This window comes from Serinus canaria, chromosome 9 (genome assembly GCF_022539315.1).
Source record: "Serinus canaria isolate serCan28SL12 chromosome 9, serCan2020, whole genome shotgun sequence".
NCBI classification, from domain to species: Eukaryota; Metazoa; Chordata; class Aves; order Passeriformes; family Fringillidae; genus Serinus; species Serinus canaria.
The window spans coordinates 20,640,835-20,650,805 of NC_066323.1; the positions used below are offsets into that span (position 1 = coordinate 20,640,835).

A 9,971-nucleotide genomic window follows, 5' to 3' on the forward strand; every position below is an offset into this window, starting at 1 on the left:
AAATAATTTAATCTTTCAATTTTTTTTTCAGTCAGCTTTGGCTGAAAATGAGGCATTAAATATTCATGTCCTGAGGACACTGCTAAAGCTGTACTGTACAAATAGGGTGATTATTACTGCCTGCTGGGAAGTTAAATATGTATCAGTCATTCTGGATAAATCAACTCTGCAATGAGAATATTGCTCTCACATTTCCCTAGCAATGCTTAAATCTTCACTTTTAGCTTACACAAAAATAAGTCCTCACATGTAAGAGAAGGAATATCTTGAAAATGAATTAGTCTTGAAAGTATTTTTGAAAACACAGTGATTTCAAACTGCTTCAATGGGATGGTTGGATCCTTACACTCCTGGGTGATGCTTCCTCATAAGTGCTCAGTTCTGGGAGAATGTGCTTAAAGTATCAGAAAAGTCAGAGTGGTAGAAGGTCAAAGGCTGGGGGTGGTTCTAGAGTAAGACAAACTCATCCCACTGAAGGTTTTAATCCAGCTGTCTGCCTTGGCTGGACTCTACTAGATCAGTCCTGCTCTCTTGTGAGAACTGGAGGACTAAGATTAGGATTCTTTTGGAAATTGTACAATGCCAAAAGCTTCCCGGGGTTTGGCTCTCTGAACCCAGGCAGCTGTGAGGGCTGAGGGTGAGATGGGCCTTCATCCCAAATTGAGGGGCTTCAACAAACTGCTGCCTGACATAACTAAGAGGAGTGGCTAGAGGAGCAGCTGGAAGAGCTCTCCTCCTACACCCCAAAATGAGTCACTGCTGTGAAAAACATGGAGCAAGTGTCAGTTAATCCAGAGTGCTTTACTAGAGAGGACAAGGGAGCTCAGGCTTGGTCAAGGGGGTCTTCACTCAGGAGAGAAATGAAAGCTGAGGCCTCACTTGCCAAAATTAAAAAAAAATGTAAAGGCTGACTCAGCTCTCCCAGGACAGGAAAGGGCATGCAGGGGTCTGGCACAGGCCTTGCCTCAACAATTGCAACATAACAACACAGAAGGATCTCCTACTTGGAAGGGAGAGGGCCCCTAGGAACTTTTCCTCCATTTCCAGCCTGCCCCCAGCTTCATCCTGACCAGGGCATGGCCTCCTCTCCAGTGAGGGCTAGGTGAGGCCAGAGGAGTGCCTGGATTGTGAGGTTCCTGCTCCCCATTCCTCCAGCCCAGACCTTCAACAGGGAGCCATACTGGTCTTCCCAGTTTGGGATCCTCTGGGAACATGACAGGAAAGCACTTCACAGACAGCTTTAGATCATGCATAAAGACATGAAATGGGACAGATCCCAAAACAGTCCCCTCAGCAGCCTCCTGGTAGAGCACATCCCACTGGCCACAGCCCTCTACATTTCACTCCCACTGATCCTGACCTGCCTGGCTGCCCACCCATGCAGACCTTGGCATCTGCACTTGCATGGAGAAAACTGTGGGACTCTGTGTCCAAAGCCTTGCTGAGGCACAGGGAATCCACCACTCTCCCCTTGCCTACAGATCCAACCATTTCATCCTGAGAGGGAAGCAGCTTGGGCAGGCATAACTTAGCCTCAGCAGTCCATGCAGGCTTCTTCCAGCCACCCTCTTTTCTAGAGCTGTGCTCCAAATAAAGAGCATTCATTCCATGGTTTCCCAACAAGAAGGTGACTGCCCTGTTGCTCTCTGGGCTGGCTTTTGGCTGTTTCTGAAGCTGGGTGGGACCCCTGGGTTCTCCAGGCACCAAGGACCTTCCATGATCAATCACCACGGCCTTGCAAAGATGCTGAGAGCAGCTTTGTAAGGACAATCAGAAAGTGGAATCTCCTCTTGCTGCCCCAGCATCCCCTTCACATCACAGCTCCAGGTGAGCCACGGCTTTCCAGGCACCGTGATGAGGGAATGTTGAATATCTCCATCAGCTCCATACAATTAAGAATCCCTCCTTTTTATCCATGCCCTGGGCAGTGCCAGGTGCCTGGGTTCCTCCCTGTGTGTCCTCCCACAGCTGCCTCTGCACCCCACGCAGGATGGAGCAGCAGCATTGGCTGTGGAGGTGGGGAAGGACACACATCCCTCTCCACTGTGGAGGTGGGGAAGGACACACATCCCTCTCCAGCTGTGGAGGTGAGGAAGGACACACATCCCTCTCCAGCTGTGGAGGTGAGGAAGGACACACATCCCTCTCCAGCTGTGGAGGTGGGGAAGGACACACATCCCTCCCAAGCCCAGCCCCAGGGAGAGGGGAGCTCACAGGGGCACCCACTCACCCTGCCAGTGGGGAGACACCAGAATGCAGCTGGGGAACGGTGCAGAGATGTATTTATAGGTCACTGCTGTCCCCCAGGGTGCAGCTTATGGGCAAAAGAAGGGTTGAAATAGGCTGAGGGATTCCCCAGTTGGGGCCTGCTTTGGTTTTGGCTATTTCAGTCTAAAATTGGGGCAGAAAGCAGTCATTTCCCAGCCAGATCTGACAGATGGGTTTCCAGAGCCTGTACTGCTCTCAGCCCCTGTGGAGCTGCTGGCTGGTCTAGCAGGGTCTTACCCATCCATTTTGCAGCCTTGCACAGCCACCAGCCACACCAGGCTCCCCCATGAGCCCCGTCCCACAGCCATGCCTGGGAAGGGTTTGCCCTGCTGCCAGCCTTGGCTTCCCCTGCCTGCATCATCCCCAGCATCCTCCTGGCTTCAGGCCAGCCTTGGGCATCTCCCTCCATCACCTCACAGGACAGCTCCACTGGGCTTGATCCCTGGCACACCCCACATCACCAACTGAGCCTGCCCACACCCAGGCAGGACAAGCTCCCAGAATTCCCACTCCAGCACTGCTGCACACTTCCCTGCACCCTGTTCCCATTAAACACGTTTCACTAGAAAAATCCCAACAGTGCCACAGGAATAAAGCCACTCCAGTTCTGAGAAGGGCTTTTGAGTTAGCACAAACCACCACCACCACTTCTCCTTTCCCCTCAGTGACCCCCGAGGAACAGAGCAGCACTTCCCCAGGTAGTGCTTGCTGCTCTGGGAGAGGCAGAGCTGCTGTGAGCAGAGCTGGGTGGAGGAAACCCCCGGGCACTGCCCACAGGAGCAGGGCTTGCACAACAAGGAGGAAGGATTTCTCTTGTTTCCTTTGTAAGTTTAATCCAGCAGTCACTGGAGAAATATAAATCCATGATAAAATATCACTGAGAAATGTAATTTACTCTCCTGCTTTTCAATCAATATTTCCTGTTGTTGCAACTTAGGCTGTTTCTAATGGACTTTTCTAACCCAGACTGTGACTTAGTGAAGAAACAACACCACAAAATGTGTCTTTCAGCCCTGCTGACATCGCCTGTCTTTATCAGCACACACACATGGTGCATGATCAGGGCTGCCTGCGAGGTTGGCAGTGCTGGCAAGAGCAGTGTGGAAAGCTGTGACAACAGAGACCCTTCTCCACAGCACCCAGGTGATGTTTGCTCCAGCCTGGGGCACTTGTGGAGGCTGGTTGCAGATCTAGAAGACTTTTTGAGTTGGCTACAGGTGGGAATAAATAAAAGGAACTGCTGAAAGGTGGGGCAAAGCAGTGCTGGAGAAAACTGTCACAGAATACCAGAGTGCTCTGGGTTGGAAGAGACCTTAAAAATCCATCTGGTTACAACACTTTTCTACACCTTCCTCCAGATCAGATTGCTCCAAGCCCACTCCAATCTGGCCTTGAACACTTCCACGGATGGGGCATCCACAGATTTTCTGGGCAACCTGTCCTTTCAGCGAAGGAATGTTTGATGTCATGTCCACTCAGCTCTCACCAGCAGACACATTCCTTGAGGATTCCCAGCGCTCCATCACCAGACAGAGCCCTCACCCTTTGGCTACCATTAGGGCAGGAATGGCAGCTCTCCCAGCACCTCCTGTCCTGCATCCATCAGCTTTCCATCTTGACCACCTCGGAGAGGTTATCACCTGCCCTCCTGACCACTCCCTATTACTGACTCTTCCCGAGTCCTTTCCTCTTCCTCAGCCATTAGTAAGGGCTGGACACCCCACACCGGTTTTTCACCATTTTCAGCAGCTTCTCCTTGAGCATGAGGAAGACAACAACGAAGGCCACCAGGAGCGTCAGGCAGGTGGGCAGAGCCAGCACCAGATAGAGCAGCGCCAGGTCGGCCGTCTGCCATCGGCAGCTCTGCAGGACGGGCTGGGGCAGCGCGCCGGGGCTCAGCGCACGGGAGCCGTGCCTGCAGGTCACCTCCGGCCCGTCGGGGACACGCAGCCCCTCGGCCTGCTGCAGGGCGTCCCACCAGCCCAGCGTGCAGCAGTTGTAGGGGTTCTGGCTGAGGTAGAGCTCCCGCAGGCTCCTGCCCAGCGGTGCCTGCGGCAGGTCCCGTGGCAGTGCCGGCAGGCAGTTATCCCGCAGGTCCAGGCTGCGCAGCCTCAGCGCGCCCAGCCAGCCGGGGAACGCGGCCAAGCAATTCCCAGAAAGGTCCAAGCGCACGAGGCTGCTCAGGGCAGAGAAGTCCGTGGTGGAGGAGAGGCTGGTGTTCCTCAGAGACAGCACCTGCAGTGTCAGGACAAGGTCCTGCAGCCAGCCCAGGTCCCCGGACAGCAGCTGGCGGTTGTCAGAGAGGTCCAGGTGCAGCAGCGATGTCCCCTGGAAGGGGCGGCCGCCCATCCCCTGCAGACCACAGCCAGCCAAGGAGAGGTGGGTCAAGGTCTCCACACCCCTGATGTCCACGCAGGAGAGACTCTCGGGCTCACCTGGCTGAGGACAGAGGTCAACCCGGTTGTAGCTGAGGTCCAGGGTAGTGATCTTCTTGGTGTGGGTGAAAATCCCGGGAGGAAGAGCCTGCAGCCTGTTGGTGCTGAGGTTGAAGAGCTGCAGGCTGGGCAGGATGTCCCCAGTGCCCACCTTCACCCCCAGCTCCACCAGCTGGTTCTGGCTGAGGTCCAGCTCTGTCAGCATGGCCAAGGGGTCCTCCTCCGAGAGGTGAAATGCCTCCAGGCAGTTCTGGTTGAGCTTCAGGTGGGTCAGGGAGGGCGTCTGTGCCAGGAAATCATCTGGCAGGCCCCAGACCTCATTCTGGCTCATGTCCAGGAGGCGCAGGGAGGAGAGGTTGCTGTGGCAGAGCTCGTCCCAGAGCCTGACCGTGGTGATGTTGGTGGAGTTGCCATCAATGATCAGGAACTGCATGGTGACGTTGGCCAGGGAGGTGCCGTTGGGGAGGCGCTGGTAGAAGCTCATCCTGTTGTCCTGCAGCAGCAAGGAGTGCAGCTTGCTCTGCTGGGGCAGCACAGGGAAGAACAGGAGGCGGTTGTGGGACAGGTCCAGCACCTCCAGCTCAAAGAGGTCATCAATTTCCATGGTCAGAAACCACTCAATGACATTGTTGCTGAGATTGAGCACCCTGAGCTGGGTCAGGTCAAACCCCACCAGACACGGGAGGTAGTTGTAAGCTAAGTTGAGCCTCTGCAGCCTCTGCAGCCCTTCGAAAGCATTGTCAATCTCAAAGATGTAGTTCTTCTCCAGGTTCAGCTCCAGCAGCTCTGTCAGGTTTGTGAAGATGGATGAGTCCAACCTCATGATGATGTTCCTGGCCACAGACAGAGACTCCAAGGAAGAGAGGTTTGAGACTAAAACTGATACCATGTCCTCCCTGAGCTGGTTTCCAGCCAGATCCAGCATCCTCAAGGCCGGCAGAGCAGAAAGAGCAGCGGCTGTCAGCGAGTAGTTGGTGAAGAGCAGGTTATCTGTCAAGGAGAGCACCTCCAGGCCTTGGCTGCTGAGGAAGGCCCCGGGCTCAATGAGCTCCAGCCGGTTCCTGGTCAAACTGAGGTGCCAGAGCTGGGGATACAGGAGCAGGGAGGCATTGCCCAGGACCTGGATAGTGTTGTCATCAAGAAACAGCTCCTCGGTATTGCCTCGAAGGTTTCCTGGGATGGAGCTCAGCCATCTGCCAGTGCAGTCCATGATGCTCTGCACCTGAAGGAAGAGGAGAATATATAACCAGAGGAGAATATAAAGGAGATGAAGAAGGAGAAGTCTGGGGAGCACAGTAAGGGGGGAGGAGGCAGCTCTTTGGTTGTAGCCTTGGCACACCAGTCCACTCCAAGCCAGTAGCTGGGATGGAGAAGGTCTGGAGATGCTGAGCTGCCTGGGCTTTGCCAGGCAGGACCAAGCACTCAGAGGGGTGAGGGTTCACAAGAGAGGACTTACAAGCTCACAGCCCCCAGGAGATGGTGCCCAGGCTGCGTCCATCCTGCTTCCCCATCCCACTGCCAGGAGGAGAAGAAGCAGGGAGAGACCAGGGAGCGGGGCCTCCATCTCAGTGGCGGCACTCCTGTAGAGAGGGAGGCAGAGGGGAGGAGGTCAGGAGCTGCAAACTGTTCACCCCAAAAGGCCCAGGTGATCTGGGCCACCGTGAGCTGCCCATGGAATAAGGGGCACAGGGCCTTGGCACTGAGCCCACCCACCCCAGCAGAAGCCCTGGTGGGGCTCCCCCAGTTTGGGCCTGGGAGGCAGGGGACAGTCAGGGATGGGGGTGGCAGCACACAGGGGGAAGGCACTGTCACTGCTGCACAGCTGCTCGTGGAGGCCACTGAGCTGCATCCTTCCAGCAGGGTGTCCCCCCAGCAGGGCTTGTGTGCCCCCTCTTGGCACCAAACACTCCCCCAGGGGACACCAACCCACCCTCCCAGGTCCCCCCAGTGCCCATCCCTGCTGGGGGCACTCCCAGGGAAGCAGAAGCTCTCCAGCAGGAGCTGCCCCATCACTGACCTGGTGGGAGCGGAGCTGACGGCATTTGCATCTGGGGAAAAGCTGAAACTCAGGCAAATGAGCAGTGAGGGCTCAGCCAGTGTTTGACACACGGCACTTTCACAGCTGCCACTGCATGAAGGAGAAACAGGGTTATTTTGGGCAGCCCAGGTAGCCAGAGCCTCACAGCATGGAGGGAGCAGGGCATGTCCCAGGCTGTGTCCTTCCTTGGGACAGCCAAAGTATCAAGCTGGTGCCCTATCAAGGCAGGATTTATTACTCTGGGGGAGATGGAGAGGTAGTCCCCTTTCCCCAGGCTGCAGCTGACACACAGCACCTTTCACCCTCTCAAGTCCTTGGAGTCCAGCAGCAACTCATGCCCAGGCACGGTGGCAGGAGAGGGACCCTGCTCTGCTGGACCTTGGTCCTTGCTGCACCCAAAGAACACAGTTTTGATTCTCTGCACAAGCTCCCACTTTCCTTCACCCACCTCAACCTTCCTCAGCTTCTCCCAACACCAGAAGCACCTCCATCCTCCCAGTGCTCCCTGGAGCTGATGGGATGGCACCTGGCCAGCCAGGAGAGGAGGCAGCAGCCCCAGCAGGAAACCCTTGCCCGCAGCCCTACACCAGAGCCCACATCCAAGAGCTCTGGGAGCTGCCGGGGTGCTCCCCACGCTTCACACCAGCCCCAGCATGAGCCCACACAGCCACAGCCCTTCGAGCACGGCTGTTGGTGACACACAGGTCCCCAGAGTGGCACAGGGAACTCCCGTGCTGGGTGTTTCCCCCAGCACAGGTATGGGGGTCAGTTACTCACCGCGTGGAACAGCCCCACAAGGGCTTTGGCACGCTCCATCCTGCGGCCCCTCAGCTGTGCTCAGGGCGGTCCTGGGGACAGGGCTAGGGGTCCGTGTGCCACCCTCGGGGTCTGTGTGCCACCCCCGGGGCCGTGTGCCACCCGCCCTCTGGCTGAGCACCGATTTAGCCTTTGCGGAAGGAGCCAACGGAAGCTGCAGTCACATGGAGGCAGCCAGCGGGCCCTGCTCACTGAGCACAGCACTCCCAGCACGGGTCCTGCACTCAGGGAGGAACCACGGCGCCCAGCAGGCAGCGAGGGTGTCACACAGCTCCTGGGGACAAGCCAGCTCTGGGGACAAGCCTTCCAGCAGCAGAATCTCCTCTCAGGGTTTCAGCCCACAGAGGTGGTGACCGAGGGTGGTTCTGCCCTGCACAGCCATGCCATCACTGCTGCAGGATGGAGAAATGCCACCCCTGCATGGCATCTATCCCCCTTGTGTCCCTCCAGACCCCTCTTGCCTCCAGCCCCCAGCTCAGGGGGTTGACAGGAGCCAAGGGATGTGTGTCCCATGGGGGAAGAAGGTGCTGGTATTTCCTGTTGCATCCCAAGCCAAGGCTGGACATGTCCCAGCTGTTGAGTCCCCAGTAAATTTGGGAAGCCAGTGCCTATCCCTCACATTGCCTGAGATTCAGGATGCTCCTATCCCCCTGCTCCCAGATCTCTGTGTGTCCTGGGGCTGCTGGAGATTTCAGCAAACCCAAGTCAGAACCACCCAGCTGCAGGGACCTCCCAAGTGCTAATCCCTGTGTGAAAGTCAGCAGAAATGGCTTTTCCTGCAGCTGCCAGGAAACAAACATCCACATTTCCAAGGCAATATGCACAGGGAGGTCCCCTTCCTCCTCAGCCCCATCTACCCCTGTTCTCTACCTCCCCACCCCATGTCTCCCCAGCAAACCCAGCCTCTGAGGAGGGAAACTTTGCCCAGATCTACCTAGCTGGGAAAGGGTTCAAAACCATGGAGAAAGGATCCATCCAGCCCTGCAGCAGGACCTGTCTGGGATCAGCAGGTCCATGCTCCACATGCCATGTGTTCCATGGTGCCCATGGGATATTTGCAGAGTTGGGAAATGAACTGCCAGACCACGTGGCCCCCAAACTCCTGAAACCAGCAAAAATGGCCAGGGAGATGATTTTCTTGCCTTCCCCCTAAATTTCATTTCTTCTCTGGGAGGAGGCTGACCTCTCCCTTGTCACTCACAGAAAAGCCCTGTGGTTTCATTTCCTCCATTTTCAAGGAAGTTTGGTGTATAAAAATCAAGAAGGAGAAGAGAGAAGCGAACAGGAGTTGGCAGAAGCTCACAGAAGGGCAAATTTCCCATGGCATTGCTCAAGGGCACACAAAAGGCTGAGAGCAGCTGATGACCACAAACTCCTCATCCCAAAGCCTGCCAGGAGCCCACACTCAAACCCCTCACCTGGTGCCTGGAGACACGGGAGCTGGCAGAGCTGGAGCACTTGGGCATCCTCTGCCCTCTGCATCAGGAGGCTCTGGGAGACCTTCTGGTGGATTTTGATGGATTTGGGAGGCTTCTGATGGATTCCTTTCTGGGGTGCCACCGGCAAGGTGATGCCCTGGGGGTCAAACCAGCTTCCTCCTGCAGCCCAGCAGGAACTGGGAGAGAAAACAACCTCCTTCATGCCCTGCTTTGTCCCCAGCCCGTCCCCAAAGCCAGGGCAGTGTAACCCCCATCCCCAGCAGCAGCATGGGCTGGCAGAGCCCCTGCAGGGCCCATCCAGGTTTTCCCCACCCTGCTGTTCCTGGAAAGCAGCCCCACTTCAGGGCTCTGTGCTGGGGCATCGGCAGCAGAGCTGCTGCTGCTCTTCACACTTTCCCCACATCCTGCAGCCGGATGGCTCTGAAAAGGTCCTGAAGGTGCTGCTGGGTCCCCTCCTTTTCCTCCCCTCACACCCCCACTCAGCCCTCTCAGTAAGGATTTGATGTGTGCTTCGAGAGGGGTGTGAAAAACGCCAATCACTTGGGTTTAACATTTTTAAAGTTTAATAGTAATAAAATGGTTATAAGAATAGTCATATAATTAGAGTAATAAAAATTCGAACAATTAGGATTAGGACAATATGAGACAATAAAAACAAAGAGTTGCAGATGGTCTGGGTACCTCTTTGTGGGCAAAATAAGCCTGAAGAAGGACACACATTCCCAGAGGATTAACCCTTAAAAACAACAGCCTGTTGCACATTCATATACCTCATATGTGATGCATAAATTCCATTCAAACACAGGATTCTGTCTGGTCAGTGTCAACTTCTTCCTCTGAATCCTGATGGCATCTTCAGGCCTGAGGAAAGTGGGAAGAAGTTTGTTTCTTTTGATAATGGAGCAATAAATTCTTTTTCTCTGAAAGATTGAGGTGTCCTATGGCTCTGTCTCAGTGGGAGTACCTCATTCCTCT

General features: G+C 55.4%; 1 protein-coding gene across 2 annotated transcripts; it reads right to left on the reverse strand.

Annotated features, from left to right (window-relative positions):
• Positions 1-103: 103 nt before the first annotated feature.
• Positions 104-9,100, reverse strand: NRROS (negative regulator of reactive oxygen species). Of its 2 annotated transcripts, none has more exons than XM_050978090.1 (4): positions 8,976-9,100; positions 6,721-6,831; positions 6,160-6,283; positions 104-5,925 (listed from the first exon to the last, which is right to left on the reverse strand). In XM_050978090.1, exons 3-4 carry the CDS (start codon positions 6,265-6,267, stop codon positions 3,970-3,972), a joined length of 2,064 nt encoding a protein of 687 aa, XP_050834047.1. In that variant the 5' UTR covers positions 6,268-6,283; positions 6,721-6,831; positions 8,976-9,100; the 3' UTR covers positions 104-3,969. The 2 variants fall into 2 exon arrangements, with proteins under 2 accessions (XP_050834047.1, XP_009087569.2); XM_009089321.4 differs by lacking the exon at positions 8,976-9,100 and adding an exon at positions 7,519-8,304.
• Between the last annotated feature and the right edge of the window lie 871 nt (positions 9,101-9,971).

Bases quoted from the DNA above. Each gene is read 5' to 3' on its own strand.
- NRROS (XM_050978090.1), bottom strand. From the start codon at position 6,267: ATGGAGGCCCCGCTCCCTGGTCTCTCCCTGCTTCTTCTCCTCCTGGCA. The intron at 5,926-6,159 runs GTAAGTCCTCTC...CTCTTCCTTCAG, and splicing joins CTCCTGGGGGCTGTGAGCTT to GTGCAGAGCATCATGGACTG.